The 22,813-nt window shown below is 55.2% G+C and overlaps 1 protein-coding gene across 8 annotated transcripts; it reads right to left on the minus strand.

Annotated features, from left to right (window-relative positions):
• Positions 1–673: 673 nt before the first annotated feature.
• On the minus strand, positions 674–22,573 carry TRAF1 (TNF receptor associated factor 1). Of its 8 annotated transcripts, none has more exons than XM_032418705.1 (10): positions 22,495–22,573; positions 20,478–20,634; positions 19,637–19,882; positions 19,147–19,538; positions 17,072–17,156; positions 8,219–8,284; positions 7,313–7,723; positions 5,615–5,792; positions 3,690–3,838; positions 674–1,833 (listed from the first exon to the last, which is right to left on the minus strand). In XM_032418705.1, the coding sequence occupies exons 4-10, from the start codon at positions 19,284–19,286 to the stop codon at positions 1,615–1,617; spliced, it is 1,248 nt and encodes a 415-aa protein (XP_032274596.1). In that variant the 5' UTR covers positions 19,287–19,538; positions 19,637–19,882; positions 20,478–20,634; positions 22,495–22,573; the 3' UTR covers positions 674–1,614. The 8 variants fall into 8 exon arrangements, with proteins under 8 accessions (XP_032274596.1, XP_032274595.1, XP_032274598.1 ...); XM_032418704.1 differs by having other exon boundaries at positions 20,409–20,634; XM_032418707.1 differs by lacking the exon at positions 20,478–20,634 and adding an exon at positions 20,671–20,791.
• Between the last annotated feature and the right edge of the window lie 240 nt (positions 22,574–22,813).

Here is a 22,813-nt window from a genome sequence, read left to right on the forward strand (position 1 = left end):
AGCTGGGCAGGGCCGGGGAGGGGGCTGCCCCCCGTGTTCAAATAAAGAGGCTCAGGCACAACAGGATCCCACGTTTGGGCCCAGGTTGGATCTGGGTTTTCTGGTACGTGACAGGTGCTGCGCTAGGGAGAACGGGCAGGGCTGCTGACCCATTTTACAGATGAGAACCCTGAAGGTGTGAGAAGTGAAATCTGCTGCAGCCTTGCAAGCAGAGGGCGAGTAAGCTGTAGGAAGGCTGGTGGGCAGAGGAGTGAGGTCCCGAGCTGGAGCCCCGGGCGGCCACACGAAGCCTCAGTCTCTGGGAAACCGGGGGAAGGTCCCTGCAGGAACTGGTGGTGTGAGGCCTGCAAGGCGGGAAAACAGGTGTGGGCCACGGCCAGGCCAGGCCAGGCGGGTAGCAATGTTGGGGCTCTAAGCAGCCTCTTAGGCGTGGCATCCCCTTTGCGGTTCTCAGGACCCAGCACAGGAGGCAGGCTGGGGAGGCTCTCCCCAGCACAGACAGGAGGAGCCCGGCGCGTGGGGGGGTGCTCCTGCGGGCCGGGGGGCGTCCTCTGCGAGACTCACAGCACCACCCAGGACTTGGCAATGGGCTTTTCAAATTTGGCGCAGTTCAAACCAACTCCCACCATCAGGCAGCGCATGAAAACCGCAACAGAAATTTAAACAATCTCTTTCTTTGGTTTTATACATATTTAAAAGGACAACCTTTGCTCAGTGGCTCAGAGGCCCTGATCAGTCAACTGAAAGAAGGAAATACCTCGGTTAATTAGGTGACATGAGATTCTGGAAAGCGCCGAAGGTAGGGCCTCTGAGGGAGGGCGAGCGGAGGGTTTAGGGCCCCCTCCTCCACCTTTCTTCTCGCTGCTCCTGGGAGCTGAGGGACCTGGTTCCACCTGGAGGAGGTGCAGGGGAGTCCTCCCAGCAGAAGCATGGGCCCGCACGGCCCCCACATGCTGGGGAACGGGGCTGCCAGACCCGGGGTGGCAGGTGCTGCGCAGGCCAGCTCGGCCACGGGGTGGCCCTGAAGGTGACGGAGGAACCTGGAGGCCATGAGGCTCCTGAATGTTTCTAGCACCCCTGCAGCCCTAGGACTCTCCTGCACCAGGAGGCCCAGACCTGGAGGCTTTCTGGGCTGGAAGGAACCTCAAGGTCTTCAAACCCAAGTCCCAACTTGATGCCACCCCACCCTCCCCACCCCAGTACAGAGACCTTCCTGTCCAGAGAGCTGCCCTGCTCAGAGAGCTTCTTTCCTCCTCCCCATGCTCACCCTCCATGCCCCAGGCTCGGTCCCTCTTCCCTCCCCATCTTGGTCACAGGCTGCCTCAACATGCAGGGCTGGAGTGACTCCAATGTCCTGTGGTCAGCGTAGAAGACAACAATCCTGCTACCGCCTCCTTCTGGACCTTTGTGGGCCCAGCCCGGGGCCCCGCCGCCGCCGCAGCTGACGGCCAGCCACGGTCGGTCAGTCCCGCTCAGATCATGCCGGCCCGGCCCATCACGGTGCCCCGGGATCCTGGGCGCCATGGACAAGACCTCAGTCATCGTACTAACCCCCCCCAGTGTACTCTGGTGCTCCCTCGGGAGTCAGGTGCAGCCGGCGCGGCCCTCCCCGCCCTAAGCACTTGTCTCCACGATGCACTTGAGGAACATGGTGTCATCCTTCACGTAGGCATGCTTGGGCGACTGCAGCCTGTTGAGGGGGAAGAAGAGCGGGCAGCCGCTGGCCACGTTGGTCTCACCCTGGGGCCGCTGGAAGGACGCTGAGCTCAGGTCGGGCCGGAAGGCATCGATGGCGTGCTCTCGGTTGTTCTGGTCGAGCAGCATGAAGGTGACCTGTGTGGCAGGGGGCAGGTAGGGGGGTCAGGCCCTGGGCGGCAGCACCGAGGGACCCCCATACAGCCCCTCTGACCCCAGCTCAGGCTGATTAAGAGTCAAAGAAACAACGTAAGGACCGCGTTTGGCGTGTGGCAAGGCCCCCTGAGATGGAAGTCTTAAGGGTTGCCCTGCCAGTAGGGATCAGATGTTCTTTCCACCAGGAAGGGGGGAATTCAGAGCCACGGTCAACTCTGGTTGGATGGTGGGGGCTAAAGGTGGGACCGGGCACTGACAAGGAGGCCAGACTCCATGACCTACGATGCCCCTTCCTGCTCCGGAACATTTCATCCATCAACTACAGCTGGGATCTCCTGGGGCAAGGCAGAGGGACAAGAACAGACAGGCCTTCTCCGGAGGGGCTGTCAATCCGTGTCCCGAAACACAAATGCGTACCCCCAAGACGCCAAGGATTTCAAAGCGACACAGACCCCCTTCTCTGGCACATGTCCCTGAGACACTCACAGCCGACCACAGTGGTTTTCAGATTGGGCTGCACTTTAGAAGGCCCTGGGGAGGTTTTAAAAACCCTGACGCTCAGGCCTCACCATGTACTGGAGTGAGACCTAGCTGTTGGGTATTTTAAAACCCTCCCTGGCAGGCCTGGGAACCACTGACCTAGTGACTCATACCCAGACCACTGTGGCATCCCCACCCTGCCCCACCTGTTTGCTCTTTTCTCCCTCCACCCCTTCCTTCCCCTCCCCCCTTGCCGGTTCACCTGCAGGGAAGGCCTCGCCTCTCCGCTCCTGTCGTCCTTCTAAATATTTTTAACAGATTGTGTTTTTTTGAGCAGTTTTTGGTGCGCAGCACAAGCAAATGGGAACTGTAGAGATTTCCCACGCAGCCTCCCCTCCCCCAGCCGGCATCCCGCACCACGGTGGTGCATTTGCTACAAGCGCAGTCCACGGTTTACCTCTGGGTTCACCCTCGGTGCTGTGCGCTCATCCTCTGGGTTTGGACAAATGTGTGATGACACGTATCCAGAATTAGAGCACCCAGAAGAGTTTCACTGCCCTAAAAATACGCTGTGCTCTGCCTCCCCTCGACCCCTGGCAACGACCGATCTCTCCCGGTCTCCACAGTGCCGTTCCCAGGACGTCCCAGAGCTGGGATGGTGCTGTGCATGCCCTTTCACACCGGTTTCTTTCACTCAGGGATAGGCCTCTACGGGTCCTCTAGGTCTTTCCACGGCCTGCTGGCTTGTGTCATTCTAGCACTGACAATATCCCGCTGTCTCAACGCCCTGCAGTTCATGCATCCACTCACCCAGGGAAGGGCACCCTGGCTCCTTCCAAACTTTGGCAATTCTCAACGCAGCTACTATAAACATCTGTGTGCAGGTTCTTGAGAACCAAAGTTTTCAGCTCCTCTGGGTAAATACCAAGGAGGGTGGCTTCTGGGTCACAGGGCGAGAGTATGTTTCGTTTTGTCAGAAACTGCCAAACTCTCTTCTGTCTTGCATTCCAGCCAGCCGTGAACGAGAGTTCTGACTGTTCCGCACCCTCTCCAACATTTGGCGTTGTCGGTGTTTTGGCCATTCTCAGAGGGGTGTTGTGGTAGCTGCCTCCTTCCCTTTCTCCAATTCACACTGGCCCCACAGCACCTCCTCCAGGCAGTTCTCCTTATTTACCTCACCATGTGAATTTCATTGCTACGTGCCTTCCTGAGGTGCTGCTCGAGGCATTTTAGCCCCTGGACTCATGATGCCCATGGGTACTAGATGTGGACTCAGGCTCTTGTTTTATAAAAGGTGAAACTGAAAATGCAGACAGGACCAGGCCCCGGGCTCGCCCCCTCCCCCGCCCGGCCCGTACCTTGTTCCGAAAAGGCCAGGGCAGCAGAGCATCATACTCCCCTCTCATGATCACGATGAAGAGCGACAGGTGGGTCCTCTTCCCCGTCCCGTCCCCGTTCAGGTAGAGACGCAGGCAGAGCTTGTAGCCGTACTTGGCAGTGTAGAAAGCTGAAGTGTGGAAGGCGGAGTCAGCACCGGGGGAGCTGGACCGTGTCGCCCGCGCTGACCGGGTAACCAGCATGCCCAAGGTCAGCAGCTCAAAACTAAGCAATCTGGGGCTGGAGCGCAGCGCTCGTCTCAATTCTAGAGCGTCAAGGAGGACCAACCGGGCTCTTGGAGATCATCTGGCCCGGTGGCTGTCAAGCAGCCGTCCGCATCACAGATTGCTGGGACCGGAGTTTGACTCCCAAGTGCCAGGCGAGGCCTGAGGACGTGCATCTCTAACAGGGGACAGTGATGCTGCTGGCCCTGGCACCCCACTTTTGATTTAACCAACCTGCACTTTGCAGTGGGGAAACCAAGCCCAGCGAGGGGAAGTGGCTGGGCCCAGTCTCCTGCCTCACAACACTGACCTCTTTCTGCGGCCCTAGGCCAAGCGGCCCCAAGCACTGGAAGCTGGGGGAGCCACCCTGGCGAAGGCCCCCGGGGGATGAATCATCCCCGCTGATTACGCACGTAGGCAGCTGAAAGGGCCATCCAAGTGTGGGGGCCAGTGGCTGTCAGTGTGAGGGCCCCTCTGGGAGGGGCTGAGGGAGCGGACAGGCTGGGGAAGCAGGCAGGAAGAGGTGGAGGAAGGACGGGCTGACAGTCTGACTCATCTGTCCCCTTACATCTTGGTAGAACAGGAAGTCAGAGACGCTGCTTCTTTTTTTCCTCTTTGGAAAGAAGGGCGGGGTGGGGGGAGCTCTGTGGAGGAGGTGAGGCCACCCCAGGAAGGGGGCTGCTCCCAAGGACTGGGGCCTGGCTGCGGGAGCCAGCCCTGCTCTGCGGCGTGCGGCAAACGCCCGTGCCTGTGTGGGTCCCAGCCCCGCTGGTGGGGGGTGGGTCAGAGGAGCTGATGGACAGAAGGGTCTGAAGCCCAGGCAAATGTGCGAGGCTATTCAAATCGTCATCAGCAGATCCTCCTAACAGTCCACCCGCTTACTTAGATGCGCATGTGTGAGAGGAGAGGACAAGCACGCAGGTCTGAGAATTTTAGGCACAAATATACACGTCGTTACATCAATGGAGACCAATTAATTAAGAGAAACATCTACTGGGGTGCCTGGTGGCTCAGTCCTTTGGGCTCAGGTCATGATCCCGGGGTCCTGGGATCCAGCCCTGCGTCGGGCTTCCTGCTCAGCGGGGAGCCTGCTTCTCCTTCTCCCTCTGCCTCTGATCGTGTGCTCTCGCTTTTCGCTCACTCCCTCTCTCAAATAAATAAAATCTTTTAAAGAACCAAAAAACAAGAGAAACATCTCCTGAGTAACTATGCCTTGCATGACACTGCGCCAGGCCCGGGGGCCCCAGAAATGAATGAGAACTTCGCGGATTTGCACAGCACTCACTCACATGCCACTCACGATCTACAACCGCACATTTCACTTCACTCTCCACTGGCCTTATTTCGGACCACTGGCGCTCTGAGGGCAGGGGTCTTATGGTAAGCACCTGTGGGGAGCATCCTCGGCACGCCTCTCATTTCCACAAGCTCTGGCTCAGAGCACTCTCTCTGTCACATCCGAGACCCACATGAAGCAGACAACAATCTTACTCCTATTTGCAGAATACGACTGACGTCAGGGAGGCAGAAGGCGCGCCCGGTTCAAACAGCCCATGCTCCGTGTGGCTGAGCGGGGAGCCTGCCACCTCCACGACCCCAGCGTGGCCGCTGTCCCTGCTGGTTTCCCGGGCCCAGGGAAGCCTGCCGCCCCCTGCTGGCCTACGCCCCTGGGGAGCTGGTACCTGGGGAGAAGAGGCTGAGGGTCCTGCCACAGGCTGACTCGTGGCAGCGCCTGGTGACGTTGGTGATCTTCCAGAGAAAGGTGCCATCGAAGGAGGCCTCCTCCATGAGGCGGAGGCTCTGCTCCAGCTTGCCCAGGGCCTGGTCTTTCTGAGCCAGGGTCTGCTGCAGCTCCACCACCTGCGGGAAAGCCCATTCAGCCAGGGACCCCAGAGCACAGCTTGGGGACAGGGTGGGGACGGTAGGATACGGAAATAGAACTGCCCCCAATATGCCTTCCTGACCATGCCTCCCTCGGGCACGCGTATCTGCCTCTGTCCCTGCTGTCCCTCCTGCCTGGACCTCCGTGGCCTTTCTTCTCCCCTGGCCGACTCCTCCTTATCCATCAGGAGCCTGGCTCACACAGCCCTCTTCCGGGAAGCCTCCCACTACTGCCCCAGCCCCGCTGGTCCCTCTTAGTGCTGTTCTGCAGGGCACTTCCAGCAGTTTCTTAAGATACATCTTTCTGCCCTTCCTACCAGGGAGACGGTTTCCCCTAATGAAGGCTGGGCCCATGCTCATTTTCTCTGCCTCCAGGCCTCGCACGACGCGTGGGTGACTAGAGCCAGGAAGGTTCTTGATGCACTAGAGACACGGCTGCTGGCCTTAGGGGCCCACCTTCTCACTGAGGCAAGAGTTACATGAATAAAGGCTTTACTCGGTCACTCAAACCCACTGCCTTGCTCTTCTGGTACGCTCCCCCCATTGATATCTGAAAAAACAGACTTATTCTTGGGCATGCTCAGGTCGGGAAGGCAGGCATGGAAGTGGGTGTCCTTCGAGGAAATTGAATCCCTAATATTCCTGATGGGAAAGCTGAAGTTCTGAGAGGGGAAGTGACTTGCCCAGACCCACATAGCAAGTTAACAGTGGAGCTGGACCTAAAATCCAGGCCCAACACAACACGAGGCAGTGATAGAATGTTGCTGGACAGAAAAAAAAAAAAAAAGCAATATTAGCATGGTGACTGGTTATATTAGGAAAAGAAGTATAAACTCTGGAACAAGGGAGGGCATGGTCCTGCTCAACTAGGAACTGTCAGACAGCCGGATTATCTGGAGTTGGTCCGGGACCCCGCCTCCGAGTGTGCAGAATCCTTCAGAGACTGAGCCAGAGCCTACGAGGGCAGCGTGAAGCCAGGTGCTCTGAGGAAGGGGTGAAGGCACTGCAAGTGCGAGCTTCCAGAAGGAAGTACTCAGTGACTGCTTCTGCTGGAAGGGCTGCCACAGGGCCTGGAAGGTAGATTTGTTCAGGGGGCCCGGAAACGCAGGGCCAGGGACAATGCCGGGAAGACACAGAGAGGCTGATTTTAGTTTCGTATAAGGAAGCACTTTCTCATTGTGAAAAATGTCCCCCAGTGGAATGAAATGCTTGGGAAGGGAGTATCCTATCACAGGAGAACTTCAAGCAAAGGAAATGAAGCACACTGGTTGGGGGAGTTTGACCTTGACTATAACTGGGATTCAGTGCTTTTCCTAGAGGGTCCTGGAACACAGGACAGATACTTTTTGATGGCGACAGGGGAGGGGGGTGAGGGAGCAGGGAGAATGCTCAGAATGAAGGCTGCCGGTCCACTGCTCTGGAGATAAGACAGGGCCAAGGCCCCCCCCCCCCCCCCCCCCGGAGCCCACCTTGAAGGGGAGCTTGCCTCCCACGCTCACCCGCTGTTCCAAGCTCAAGATATGCTCGCGGTCAAGCTGGCTCTGGTGGATGGAGGCTGCTAAAGCCAGGTGGGAGGCTTCCACCTCCTTGTTGAGGACAGCGACGATGTTCTCAAACACGCGCAGCTTCCCCTCCAGCTCAGCCAGGAGCTTCTCCTTCATGAAGTGCTGCAGGGCCAGCTCATCCTGGCTCTCGGAGCGGGGCGCCCGGTAGCAGTCCACTTCCAGGTCCCCCGCCACCTCCACGGCTGCCTGCAGCTGCAGGTCTGACAGATTCTGCTCCAGCGCCATGGGCCTAGAGCCCAGGCCCGCGCCCTGCTGGGCCTTCCGCTGATTCAGGAACCCCAAAAGCAGGTTTAGGTGGGTGGTCTGGGAGGTGACCTCATGCTCCTGCAGGAGCTTTGAACTCCCCTGCCAAGAGAGCGGAGCTGGTCAGTGAAAACAGAGGAGGTTGAGGAGAACCAGGGAGTGGGGGAGAGTCCGGCTACCCAAAGGCTGCCAAGGGAAGTCAGGTCCATTTACCCAGCAAAAGGGAAGATGCTTTGTGTGTTGCAAGAGGGATCTGGATGAGGACCCGGGCATCAGACATGCCCAGGGTGAGCCGTGGGCGTCCCAGTCTCTGGAGCAACAATTCTGCCCTGCCCGTGAGAGCAGTGCTAATTCAGGACCACGGAGAGGGGCAGGGGAGGCGGGGGGGGGGGGCCTATTTTAGGGATGCTACAGTGCCTAGGTGAGACATTCAGAAGATCTTCCCCCCGGTATGGAGATGATTTACTAGTGGGATTTGTTGCTCTGAAGAGCCATTAATGTAAGGGGCACCAGGAGGAGTAGCTTGGTGTTGTGGGAAAATCTGGGAGCTCTGGGACTGTAGTGGACCCTTCTCCTTTCTCACACGCAGACGCTTACCTTGTAGGAGCAGCCAACACCAGCAAAGGGGCACCCAACTTCAGCCTCAGCCTCCTCAGGGTGATCCTGGAAACAATAACCATGTCACCAGACGTTATGGGGGTCCCAGTGGCCACCACTGGGGCTCTGCAAAGCACGAGGATCCACCAGGGCAGAAGCTGGGCTGGCCCACATGACTTGGCACACGCTGTTCCTTCTGCCTGACTGACTCCTTTCCACCTTTCGAGCATCAGCCCTTCCGGGACCCTCCTTCAAAACAGGATCAAGACCTCTGCTGAGATCTGGGCAGCGCTGCTCTCTCTTCTGTCAGGCTATGTCTCACCCGGCTTTTCAACCATCATTCACTCTTTGGTTGCCCCCACTGGGCTGGGGGGTCTCTGAGGGTCCCAGTTGTGTTCCCAGTGTGGGGCAGTGTCTATTACAGAGGAGACACTCGGGACATGCTGGTGGCAGGACTCGGCACCTTCTTCCTCCTGAAGCCCAGGGGGGCCTCTCCTCACAATTCCCATCTGCCTCCCTCCTCAGCCATCCACCCGTGACTGACTGAGGCTCGGCTGCCCTGCACCTGCTGTCCCTTCCAGATAATGGACAGCCCGAGGGCAGCAACACCAACAGAACTGAGTATTCAACAGCAACTGGACAATTCCGTTAACCTGCTTATAGGTCTGAGGGGTTTACAAAATGCTTTCATGATCACAGTTCTTCCCAGGCCCCTAACGACGCTACAAGGAAGGCAGAAGAGGTTTTTTGTTCCATTTCACTGATGAAGAAATGAGGCTCACAGAGGGGAAGGAATCTGCCCAAGAAGGAATGGTGAGGGAGAAGCATGGCCACAGGGCTCTTCACACACCAGATCACCAACTCTTACCAAGAATAAGCCCATGGGAAATTGGCAGGAAATTTTTTCCAAAACGCATTATTTAGAAAGGGCTTGTATACGGAATATACAAAGACTGTTACAATTCAATAAATAAGACAAGCCACCTAATAAAATGGGTAAAATAATGAACAGATACTTCACAAAAGGAGCTATATAAATGACAAGTAAGCCTACGAAAAGATGCTCAACATCACCAGTCATCCCAGAAATGCAAATTGTAACAAACCACCACAGTGAAATATACTATCGACTCATGAGATGGGCAAAAATGCAAAAAAAAAGAATGATAATATCAAGTTTTGGTGAGGTGTGGAGGAACTTGAGAACACAAACGGTACAGCCACTTTGGAAAAATTTATGCAAGTGTATTGTAAAGTTAAATCATACTTAAAAAGCAACTTTCTTACAAACCATGCCTATACAGTAAGCGTACAACCCACACATTCTATCCCTAGGAATTTACCAAGAGAACCTGAAACACACATTTCTGTGTGTATGTGATGTTCAGGGTAGCTTTACTCATAATAGCCCCAAACTGGAAGCAATCCAAATATCCACCAAATGGTGAATGGGTATGCAGTGTGCTCTATCCATGCTCTGCAAAGTTCCCTGGCAATCAGATGGACTAAAATATGAATAGGGGCGCCTGGGTGGCTCAGTTGTTAAGCGTCTGCATTCAGCTCAGGTCATGGTCCCAGGGTCCTGGGATCGAGCCCCACGTCAGGCTCCTTGCTCAGTGGGAAGCCTGCTTCTCCCTCTCCCACTTGCCCTGCTTGTGTTTCCTCTCTCGCTGTGTCTCTCTCTGTTAAATAAATAAGTAAAATCTTTAAAAAAATAAAATACGAATAAATGCAATAACATGGAGGAACCTCAAAAGCACTATGCTAAATGAAAGAAGTCAAACACTACAAGAAGTCAAAGACTGCATGCTAGGACTCCATTCTTAGAGATTCTAGAAAACAAACTCGAGTGACAGAAAGTAGATCAGTGGCTGCCTGGAGCTGCAGCTCGGGAGACGGCCTAGCCAGGGGCCCAAGGAAGCTTTTTCCAGTGTAGAAACATTCATCCCCTCTGCTGTAGTGGTCGCACGACTGTATACATTTCCTGGCATTCATCAGATGGTACACTTAAGAGGAGTGGATTTTATTGCATAGCAATAATATCTTGATTCTCCAAGGGCGTTGTTGTTGTTTTTTAAAAAGAATGCTCTCATGGGGCAAAACGAGGGCAGATTTGGATGCAAGGGGTGGGAGGAGAGGTCTTTTGGGCTGAGCAAATACAAAGCCACCCTAGTTATTATTCTTTAAAAGTAAAATAAGCAAGAGCTGTGGGTTTAATGAATACCGTTGGTTTGGGGCACACAGCACAGCTCAGCAAACGGCCAGCCTTCACTTCAGCCCCCGCCCTGGGCCTTCGAGCACAACTTGTTCCCAACAAGGAATAGGACACAGATGTTTCACTGGGGCGGGGGCACACTGCGCTGGCTTCAGGGAGCGGGCAGTGACGCAGCCTCTTCCAGCAGGTGGGAGCACGGGGCGGGGGCCGGCGGCACCAACAGAGGGCCTGAGGCTTGGCTGTGGACCTGGTTCCTGGGTGAGCGGACCGGGGGTAAGTTCCTGGGCCCTAAGCTTGAAGTGAGTCATAGGAGGGAGAAAACTAAGGATGGAACTGGAGAGATCACCCGCAGGTGGAGGGGCTGGTGTCTGGAAAGCCCACTGCAGCCTGGAAAGCGTGGTCTGGATGCATTATGATGCGTGGATGGGTGTGGGCCATGGCTGGCCTCCGGTGGCTGACAGAGGATGGGCAGGGTGACTCGGGAGGACTTCAGACACCTAGGTGGCCAGCCAGGCGGCCCCCAGTCCCACCACCAGTCCAGTCACTGGCTCCTTGGAGTGCCACAGGGACTAAGGGGGTGGGCTCTGGAGTCAGCCTGCCGGGGTGCAAAGCCCATTTCAGTCTCTTCACATGCTAGCTGTTTGGTCCTAGGAGACTTACTAACCTCTCCCTGCCTCAGTTTCCTTATCTGCAAAATGAGGATAATAATAGGACCCCCCGGGGGCGCCTGGGTGGCTCAGTCGTTAAGCGCCTGCCTTCGGCTCAGGTCATGATCGCAGGGTCCTGGGATCCAGCCCTGCGTCGGGCTCCCTGCTCCGCGGGGAGCCTGCTTCTCCCTCTCCCACTCCCCCTGCTTGTGCTCCCTCTCTTGCTGTGTCTCTGTCAAATAAATAAATAAAATCTTTAAAAAAAAATAGGACCCCCCCCATGGAGTTGGGGGGATCACAGGCGACAATATTGGTAAGTGCTAGCATTAGTTACTTACGGCGGCTGTAACAAAATACCACAGACTTCATGGCTTCAAACACCACCAATTTTTATTATCTCACAGTTCTGGAGGGCAGAAGCCTTCACATCAGGTGTCAACAGGGTTGTGTTCCTTCTGGAGGCTCTCGGGGAGACTCCGTTTCCTTGCTTTTTCCAGCTAGAGGCCCCCTGCATCCCTTGGCGCATGGCCCCTCCCTCCATCCGCAAACCCTGCACCACAGCACCTTCCAGTCTCTCCAGCCCTGACTCTCGTCTCCCTCTTATGATAATCCACGGTCAGCTCTCCATCTCAATTTAATCCTTGATTTAATCACATCTGCAAAGTCCCTTTGGCCATTGTGGCCATTATGGGCAGAGTTGTGTCCCTCAACTCATCTGTTGGGAATCCCATCCCCCCAGAACATGACTGCATTTGGGGACAGGGTCTTTATAAAGGTAATGAAGTTAAAATGAGGGCAGCAGGACGGCCCTCCTCCAATATGACTGGTGTCTTTATGACAAGAACATTTGGACACCACGGGAGGAGGATACGATGATACTGGAAGAAGGCAGCGTCTACAAGCTGGGAGAGAGGCCTCAGACGAAACCCACCCTGCCTTCGGCTTCTTGCCTCCAGAATTGTGAGAAAAGACATCTGTGTTGTTCACGCCACCCAGTCTATGTGATGGTGGCTGGAGCAGGTGAATCCAGCCATGTAAGGTGACATACTCACAGGTTCTGGGGGTTAGGATGTGCACCTCTTTGGGGAACACCATTCTGCTTACCATAGCACTCAATAAATGCTAGCCATAAGTAGTAGCTATAAGTAGTACATTTGTATTTTTATTCCATGGATCAAGCACTGCCCTTGGGATATCTTTTTTTTTCTTTCTTCCATGGCTGTCATATATATGCTTCTCATTTAATTCTCCCATCTTAAACTTTTTTTTTTTTTAAAAGACTTATTTATCTATTTCAGGGGGGGGGGGGAGAAAGCATGAGCAGGGGGAGGGGCAGAAGGAGAGGGAAAGGGAGAGAATCTTCAAGCAGACTCCCCGCTGAGCGTAGAGCCCGATGCAGGGCTTGATCCCAGGACCCCAAGATCATGACCCAAGCCAAAATTAAGAGTTGGACGCTTAACCAACTGAGCCATCCAGGCGCCCCTCTCACATCTTCAACTCTTAATAACTAATCCTATAAAACGCTATTTTGCCATTGGATTTCCTTGGGGAGATGAGGACAACCTAAACATGTTTGTATTTATACTGAACTAAAGCATTCTTACGTGTTTTTTCATAGGATCCCTGCAGTGACAGGGCGGGAGCAGGTAGGGTGGGATTAGCTTCCTCTCAATACAGATGGAAAACTGAGTTAAGGGCTGGCCTGAGGTCACAGCAAGCTTGAACACTGAGGAGCCGCCTGGACCTGGGTCTTCTGGCCCACAGTTACAAGACCTTGCAAGGGTTTGCGGCTTTCTCGGCAGCTGAGCGAGCACAGCCCCGACGGATCTCAAGGAGGAGGTTGGAGCGCTGAGGCTCTGCTTCTCATGTAAGTAGGGAATCCGAAGCTCAGGGACGGCCAGTGGTTTCCAGTTCAGGGCAAAGGCGAAGTAGAGGCCAGGGACCTAGAGTCCACGACCAGGGTCCTTCCTCCCAACCGGGGAGTCCTCGCCTTACCCAGAGGGTGGCCTGCCCTAAAGGATGGGGCCAGAGGGGCCGGGAGAGGGAATCAGGCCAGGGCTGCAGAGGAAGAATAGGGCATCTGTCCTGGGCCCAGCCTGGTATGCCTGGAGCCACAAGCGGCCCCTGTGAGTGGCCCCAATGCTTGCAAATGGCTAAAAATAAAATCCACCATGGAATTTTCTCCAAGGAGGAAACAGAAACAGAAAACAAAATCCCAGCCCCAAGGGAACACTTGTCCTTCTGTCTGTGTCCGAGAAGTCTGGGGGTGTGTGCTATTCCGGGCCACCGTGCTCACCCAGGCCCTTTGTGATGGGGTCAGCAGGGGGTCCCATCCAGGCCCCCCCAACTAGGGGACCTGTGGGTTTCTGAGAATGTGAGCATGAAGAGGGTGCCAGGCATGGCCCCCACTGCCGCACCGGGCACAGAGGCTGGCTCGGGTCCTGCTCGGGGGTCAGCTGGTGCTGAGGGAGGGGTCCTTCACTGGGACGGGGGGACCTGGTCAGCCTGTGTCTGCCTGCCAGTTCCTGCCCTCCTCTCTACCAGATACTCGAGCGGGCAGTTTCCTCTTTGGCAACTTCTGCTCAGCTCAACGGCCACCTCCTCCAGGAAGCCTGCCTGAGTGTCTAGTTGAAAGCATTCTTGCCCATTCCTGTTTCCCGGTAGCACCCGGTGGACCCCAGCACTCAGGGCTGACGGTGGTATTTAAACCTGCATAAAACACTCGGGGTGATCCACCGGGAGAAGGGGCCACCAGCCGAGGAGGGCAGGGCTTAGAACCTGGGCTCGCCTCCCCCTTGCGACAGGACTCGCACCTTCCAGGCGCACCTTCTCACTGAGCCTCAGTCTCTTACCTAAAATCTCGGTAAAACGGGGATATTACCGCCAGGTAATATACACAGGATGTCACAGGGCCAACACACTTCAAGGGACACCGATAAAGGGGAGAAAGTTACCCCAAGTGCACAGACTGGGGACAGACTCAAGAGGGACATGGTCAGTGTCTTCCCACGGATGCGGGCCCGCTTCGGGGGGCGAAGGCTGACTCACTTGCCTCTTGTGGCCCCCAGGGAAACAGAGTCCGGCTCAGTACAAAGGGGAACACGGCGCAAGCATCAGGGTCCCCCTGGGTCGAAGAGGTTGTCTCATGGGGTCACAAGCCCGCAGCCTGTCGTAAGCCACTGGCGTCCGAGGCCAGCTTGCTCTTGGCCTCCGCGGGTGGTCTCCGAGGCAGGAGAGTGAAAGGAACAATCCTCCCCACAGGGTCACGGCAGACAGAACTGAACGTTATTTTCCAGACACCGGGCTGTTCCTTATTTCACTGTCACTTCTAGAAGAAGGTCATTCCAGGCAAGAACCCGGCCTCTAACTAGGTCAACAGTGATCCTTTAATATCTGGGTCCTTAATATCTGGGACTAGCTCCTGCGTCTACAGCTGTGAGCGCTTCTGAGACACTAATCTAAGGAAGTCAGAGGATGAGGACTCGCTGATCAGCAGATGGCATGGGCGCCTCTGGGGTTGACCCAGCCGGGCTCTGGCCACCCCACACCCCCAGTCCCCAGGTTTTCCTGCATGCACAAACTTCAGAGTGACCACATATGCAAAGTATTGACTTCTAATCAGCTGCTTTCCTTTGGTCAAAAGTCCCCCAAAGTTCCCACTGGGGTCAGGAGCCAGAGGAGCCTCTCTAGTCTTTCCGGTCTGTGGCTTTGTGCGGGTCTGGGACCACGGGCTCACGCGATACCCTCCCCCACCCCAGCTTTTCCCCATCGGGCGGGGAAGCTGGGGCAAGAGGCCTGCTGCTGCCCTGGCCCCCCTGGAGACAGCACCCACTCCTACCCCGAGGGCAATCAGAGTACCTGTAATTCTACCATCAGATCACTTCATTTGATTTAGGGCAGCAAGCTTCCCACTGTGCTCTGCAGGACTCCGGGAGCCCCCAGAGTCCCTCAGGGGCTGGGACAGGAGAAAGAGATGGGATAACTAAAAGGATGGGGTGCCAGGCTCCCCCTTAATCGGAGCGCTTATACTCTCACTGGATTTCACGTTCACAAAGATGAAAAAACACCACTGGATTATGAGATTGAAAATATCTCCTACCTCTATTATCTGAGATTTGTACAATGAATGTGCATTAATATTGTGAAGAGGAAAAAAACCAGACAAATTAGAAACAACTTCCTTGGAGCACTCGAGCGGGCAGGAGCCTTTGAAGGCGGGGAGCACAGCCTCTCCTCTGCAGGTGGGGCCTGGCCGCCCATACAGAGAGCTACGTCCGTGTCTGCTCGCATCTCATGGTTAGCGCACTAAGACGTCCACACAGGGAGGCTTGGGAAGCCATTCCACGGGGTCAGTTTATCCAACTGGCTCTTACCACGTTGCAGAGTGGAACGTTCTGGGAAAATGCATGGGGTCCTTACTATGAGTCCCTTGAGGGCCTGCAGGGGAGGGGCTGCTGAGAAGAGGATGGGAGAGCCCTCAAGGCCAGCTCTGGTGGGGGCAGGAAATTCCTCCAGCTCTCTGAAGCTGAGAGGCCAGAAGAAGAGAAGGGAGAAGTAGGTGTGAAGACTTGTCTGTCTCTGGCTTCCTTACAGCCAGCCACGGACAGGTAAGCTGGACATCACAGGCCCTGAGCTGGCCTTGCAGAGCCAATCTGGCTTCTTCATGGAGAAACAGGCATGAACGTGACCTCGGCCACGCACAGAATCTACAATACCATCCCTGGACACCAGGCTCCCGAGCGCTGGGCCGTGGTTTCAGGGCAAGGAGGGAGCTCTGGCTGAAAGCAGCCAGGAACCTCACGGAGAGGAAGGGTGGCCAAATGGCGAGACCCCAGGTGCTACGGAGTTTTGTGCTGAGACTCCCCAGTGGATGTTGGGGCCCAACATGTAAGACCGGGGACTAGATTTGGAGCAGTGGTTCTTATAGATTTGGGCCAATACAAGTTTGTTTGTTTTTTTAATTGGAAGATGAACATGAAGATTGCCATTTTTTTTATTTTGCCAAGTAAAGACGTTATCAAAAATCCTATCATTGACTATCACCATCATTTCATTTGTACAAAGACATGTATGGGGAGGATATAACCCCAGAGCAAAGGTTGATTCTATGAATGGAAAGGTTTTAGTTTTATAAAAAACTCACTACGATTTCCTTACTTTTATCACTTTGTCATGTGCTGGCGGGAATGGACCAGGTCTGGTTGGCTTGTGGGAGCCTCTTCCCTGGACAGATGGACCTGTGAGGGTTCTTCCAACTTGGAAGGGCTAGAGTTCTAAACTGTGGTGTCTGAAAATGTCTCTTTGGCCCCTCACACTTCCAAAGCTGTTTCTTATTCCTAGAAGCACAGCACGGCAGAGCTTGAGAGGTAAGCTGAGAAGGACTTCTCCCTGTCTGAGGGCACACCGGGGCAGAAAGAACTGTCTAGATCAAGAGGTGACAGACTTCTCCATAAAGGGCCAGATAGCAAATATTTTGCACTTTGAATCCTCTATTGCAACTACTCACCTCCCCCGTTGTAGGGCAAAAGTAGTTACACACCATGCAAAAACGAGTGGGTTGCGGCTGTGTACCAATAAAACTTCATTTACGGACACAGAACTTTGAATTTCATAACAATTTTCATGTGTCACAAAATGCCATTCTTTTGACTTTTTCAAACCATTTAAAATATCAAAACCATTCTTAGCTTGTGGGCCAGACAAAACCAGGTGGCAAGCTGGTTTGGGCCTGCAGGCCATAGCTTGCAGACCCCCGGTCTAGACTGGTGTTCTCACCCTGAATCTGTCGCACAACAGCGAGGTGTCTTTGGGCAAGTCACTTGGCCACGGTGAATGTCAGGCTCCTCACTGCTTACAAACTGAATTCAGTCTAGACTCTAGACAAGGGGCAGGTTCCTGCCTGGGACTTTGTGGCCAGCTGCCTAATGGCTTCAACCTCGACCGGAGGAGAAAAAAAGTGGTCAAATACCCTTTCCTGGCGGTGCCACGTACCTTCTCCTGAGACAGGAGGCTTCCCGGGCTTACAGACTGGGGGTCGTCCCCTCTGCATTTTGGACAGAGCCGGTCCTCGCTGGTCCTGGGGATACATGAACAATCCTGCTGAGTGAAGCATTCATGACTTCCTGGCACCAACCTCCATCCTGATAGCTCCAAAGGCCTAGGCCTTGCCCGGTGTGGTGGCTGATGTCAATAAGCCGGCTCTCCACCATCCCAGACCCACCATTCCCGAACCTCAAAAGTACTGGGCACCCCTGATGTCTTCCGGTAGTTTGCCGTGAGCTTAGTTGGCAGCCAAACCTGACCTGGGGTGACCGGAGGCTACCATCACCCTTACTTACCCCACTGAGTGTGACTATTTCTGTTTCAGCGCAGAAACACTGATATGCTGGATTATAAGGGACTGCCCCAATCCCCGCTGGAAGAATGACATAGTAATGCACTGCCTCGCTTTTCTAAAACCTGAAAGAGTCTGAATTCCAAAATACATCTGACCCCAGGGGCTCAGGTAAGGGATTGCGGATATGTGGCTATATACGGGCTCCTTGGCTCCCTCTGTTTGGCTTTGGGTCTCTGACTTTCGGGAATGACAGATGACCACAGTCAATTAGAACGAGAAGGGGCCTCAGAGAACCCGAGTTTCTTAACCAGGAGTGGGTGTCAGACTCTGAGCAGAGCGAAAAGCACCTACGTGCTTTCAGAAAGCTCCCACGTGATGCTGACCCACAGCGACAGCCACTGGTCAGGCCCATCTGACACGGCAGGAAAACAAGGCCCTGAGGATGCATGTGTTAGCCAAGAGGAGACTGAGTCAGGAGCCGGGCATAGCTCTTCAGGCCCGGGTCCCTCCGACACTCTGTCAGCTCCGTCCCCTGCTCTGCCACGTTTTGGAGGAATGGGGAGGGAAGCCAAGAGACCCATGGCAAAAGCCTGAGATGAACCCAGAAACACCAGCTCGATGGTACAAGCAGTCAAGCTTTGCTCCCCGCCCCCCCCACTCCCCACCTGGCTTTTCCACAGCCACATCCTCTCCCCTCCTACCGGCTGCCCCTGTCTGAGCCTTTGAGTTTCGCAAGCTTGCCTGATTCAGTCTTCTCACCTTCTGACGCTGTAAAGCCCCAAACAAAGGTCACACGGAGGCGCATGGCAGAAAATGGAAGCGCATCTGCCAGGAATCTGACCTGGGGCAAGCTGACCTAATCTCTCCATTAGGCCTCATTGTCCCCATCTATACAATAGGCTAATAACAGTATCCACCTTTCCAGGCTCCTCTGAGGATCCAAGGAAAGAGTGCTTAGCCTATAGTAGGCGCATAATAGTTGCTTAAGATGGGGATGCTGATGATCATATTAATGTCACACCTGAGTTATATTATAAATATAAATATACACATATTTTTACATATTCTACACAATACGTGTGATGTATATAATTCTATATATATGTAAAATGTGTATTCTATATAAATAGGTATTTATATAGAGACATATACAATTTAATATATTCTATAGAAATATATAAATATAGACATATATAAATATAGATATCCGTGTGTCCCCTTTAAAAGGGTTGCCAGCCAACAGTACAAGGTGAAGGGTGGTATTGTGGAAGGAGATGGATTTTATAGCAGTTTGTCATTTACCAAGGGAGTTTATACTCATTCTTATAAGAACTTTTCCGCATACTGTTGGTTGGGCCTTGTCCCAACCCCAGGAGGTAGAAAAGAGCTGTGGAGGCATCTCACAGACAAAGAAGCTGAGGCTTCAGGATGCTGGGCACTCTGCACCAGGCCACACAGTCAGTAACTGGCGCCGCTGGGTGCAGAGGCTCTCCCTCCCTCCACCCTGGCTGGCCTCTGCTGTGGGAGCTAACATCTTCCCGTGGTTACTTCTCCCTCCATCCCTAGAAGGGCCCGTGCCAGGGACGACAAGGGAAGGGCGTGGAAACAGGCCCCGGGGGGTGAAGTCACCTGCCTAAAGCCGCCAGCTCCTCTCACCCCTGCCTCCCGTCAGGGGCCCCTCCCTGACACCTTCCCCCCCCCCCCACCCCCTGCTCCTCCGACCCCTCACCTCACGGTCTCAGAGAGACAGGCCGCACAGCAGAGGGCCCTGGGCTCTGTTGGGTCCTGGCAGACGGTGGGGGGGCACCCAAAGGGAAACTCGTTCTCATCAGGGGCCGGGTGGGGGCTGCTGGCTGGGCCAGATGCCATCCTGGGGTCCCAGGTTGGCCAGGGGCTCCCGGTCTAAGCAACTGTGGGGAGGAGACCAGCCCTGTGGAATCTGTGCTGAGAGAAGAGGTGAGTTCTGTCTGGTGAGCAGGAGTCTGACGACTTTATCTTTTCGTCGGCTTGTGTGGTTCAACGTCACAGCTGAGTCACAGCAGGGATGGGGCAGGAATTACCCTTCGTGGTGCAAAAAATCCCCTGGATGGTGACAGAACGCTTTAGGAGTGTCCAGTCATTCTTTAAAGTGAGAGAGAAAAAGAAAACAAGTCAGAGAGAAAAAAGAACTGGGCCCCAGATTTTCAGGAACTGCAATCAGAGTTTCCCTGTCTGAGCACCTTGGGCGGCTGCTGGCTTCCTCCTCCTCCTCCCTGGGGACATTGGCAGAGAGTCACAGCTGAGGGCTGCTGTGTTCCCCGGGACCTCGAGGGAGCCCAGAATTCTCGGTGAGGGTGCTCGCTGCCCTGGTGGAAATCCCCAGGGTTCTGTCCAAAAATGCAAGTTCCAGGAGCTTTAGCTCTACCCTGGCCAGAGTCTCCCCCAGGTAAAAGTCACTTCCTCACAGTGGGTCTGGATAACCCCATCTGTTACAAAAAAAAAAAAAAAGGACTTGTAACAGGCTATCTCCAAGGCCCCTCTGGGCTCTAAGATGCTGGGACCCCAATGGCCAAGGCAACCCGAGGCAGCCGGGAGGCTTCTGATGTCCGAACCTTGCCTGTGGCGTTCCTCATCAGTCATGGTGACAACACCGGGCCCTCCCCCCTCCTTTGAAGCAAGGCCTCGGGACCATGAACTGCTCAGGGCCCTCCCCCCACCTCCCCACTCAGGAAGTCACAGGTGGCCACACACTTGGGTCAGGCGCCACAACTTCCCCGGCCCTGAGAACAAAGCTCTAAATAAATACTAGGTCACAGGGAGCTGGTCCAAGCGACCTGCTGGGGATTTGACAGCAGGAATTTAACACATAGGCACAGAGAAAGGAAGTGCCTGGTCCGAAGTCAGAAGCCCCAGGTGGGGGAGTAGCATTAGTACCAGGTCTGAGGAACTCCAACCTCTGTGCTTCCTACCCTTAGAAGAGAGATGAAAGCAAGGCGACCTGGTGGTGCTTACAGAGCTGGGGCTGGAGGTCAGAGCATCCAGCCTGTTTTCTCATCTACCAAATGCAGATGATCCCTCTACCTCTTCCCATCCTGCTGGATTTTGCAAACTTTCACAGTGGTTTCAAATCCCGGGCCTTGAGGTCTGACAGATCTGAGCTGGGATCCCAGGTCTTCCATGTACTAGCTGTGGGTCCTGGGACATGGTCTTTAACTTCTCCGAACCTCAGTCTTGGCATCTGTCAATTGGGGGAGAATAATAAAGTCTACTTTACCTGACTGTTGTGGTGACCAAGTGAGGGGGTGGGCGGAAGCCTCGCATGGTACACGGCCCAAGCGAAGTGCTTGGAAGGCTCTGACATTGTATCCCAGTGACGGCCACAGCCCTTCCGGCTCCTCAAGATCAAGGGAAAGAATTAAGATGGTAAATTATGCTTCTACAGTGTTTCCGCATCCATCAGCTTTACTTGAGCCTTGTAAGTGGGCAAGGCAGGTCTGATGTCCTCTGACCCTAGAAAAATTCAACCGTCCCCCTTCCCTGGAGCAATATTGGGGCTGCTGGCAAAGAGGACATGGCCCCCTACCGCTGCAGGTGTAAATCCGGACCTCCACCCTCACCTGGGTCAGCTGTGGCCTGGCCCTCTCAGCAAATGACCTTGAGGCCTACTTCGGAGAAGGCCTATCAGAAAGGCACTCCCTTAACCACATACCCCAAGCCTGCAAACTTCCCTTCATTTGGCATAGAATGACACCTGTCTCCCCATCCAAGTTCTGGGTCCCTTTCCTCTCCCCTCTGTCTTCAATGCCTCCCTCTCTACCAGATCTTCCTATCAGCATCAAGGTATGCCCTGCTCAATAATAAAAGTGAAAAATAATAGCTACAGCATTTTAGTGCCATGTTAAGCACTTTTAAACACCCATCTAATCTTCACATGACCCCTTTGAGGCAGGGAGTGTCTTCATCATCCCATTTTACAGATCAGGGACTGAGGCACGAACCGGTTAAGTGACTTGCCCAAGGTCTTACAGATAGTGTGTGGGGACTCCTGAACCCAGAGCCTGTACTCTAACCACACATTCCACCCATATCCCAAAGTTCTCTCCCGCATCTACACTCTCTGCACACTTTAATAGAACTTGTAGAAAAGACTGTCTATGCAGAGAATTCCTCACTCGAATCTCCAGAACCATCTCCCCAGGGTTCTCAATGTTGGGGTCACCAGTGCTCAGGGCTTGTCCCAGTTTCTATCTAACCAGCCCTCTGGCCAGCACCTGACCCCATTCTTGGCCCTCCTTCCAAATTCCCTTCCTTCCCTTGGCTTCTGCACCCACTCCGTCCAGTTCTCTGGCTGCTCTCTATCTTCTCCTTGACCCCTTTTCTCTTCTACTCTGAACCTCCACTGGTCCCGTGACTCCACCGCGGGGATCCACCCCACTTCTCTGGCTGCTCTTTATCTTCTCCTTGACCCCTTTTCTCTTCTACTCTGAACCTCCACTGGTCCCATCTCCGTGACTCCACCGGGGGGGATCTACAAGGTTGGAGTCTCTCTGCGCCGCGTACGCCCCCGGGGCCTCGCCAGCCATCCACTTGACCTTTGGGGTGCACTTGGACTAGACCCCTTGAGTCTCGGTGGTCTGCCCCCAGAATGGGGTTGGGCGCCCAACGCGACCCCAACCCGAGCATAGCCCCCTCTCCCCGCTGTCGCCCGGCTCGACGATGCCGGGTTGCCTGTCTGTGCCCCGCCCCCAGCCCCGTTCGTGCATTCCCCCCCGGGGCGGGTGACTGTCCCCTCGCCACCGCCACTGCTCCAGGTGCGTGCCCCGTGACGAGAGCAGTGCAGCGCGGGCGACTAGTCAAGGATGGGCGAGCCCCCGGGCTGCCCCGGCTGCCCGCAGGAAGCGCTGGGGTAGGGAGTCCGGGGGCGGGCTCTGCAGCGGTGGAGTCCAGGTCACGGGCCGCGCGGGGAGGCCTGCACTGGGGGAACCCCCGCCCGAGCGAGCGGGAGCTGGGGCGTCCCGGGCCGGGGAGCGCGGGGGCGGGGGCCGCGGAGCCTCGAGCAGACCCGGGGCGGGGTGGGGCGGGATGCAGTGCAACCAACCTCGGCGCCGTCGCCGCCGCCACAGCCTCCCCGCGGCCCGCCGGGAGCTTCCGGTGGGGCGCCGGAGACGTGGCCCGGGAGGCGGAAGCTGGGAAGGGCGGGGGCGGGTCCTCGCCGCCCCCGCCGGCTCCCGGGGCCGCCCCGGGGGCGGGGCGAGCGCCTCTCCGCAGGTGGGGAAACTGAGGCTCGGGGCAGCGTGTGCAGCGTGGGGACTGACACGCTGCCGTTGCCCTTCGCCCCGCGCGTGGCTCCGGCGCAAAGGCAGGACTCGGGAAGACTCGGAAAGCCTTCGCAGAGTAAACGAAAACAGACCTGGGAC

The sequence above is a fragment of the Phoca vitulina genome, unplaced genomic scaffold, assembly GCF_004348235.1.
Source record: "Phoca vitulina isolate PV1807 unplaced genomic scaffold, GSC_HSeal_1.0 scaffold21, whole genome shotgun sequence".
Taxonomy (NCBI): domain Eukaryota; kingdom Metazoa; phylum Chordata; class Mammalia; order Carnivora; family Phocidae; genus Phoca; species Phoca vitulina.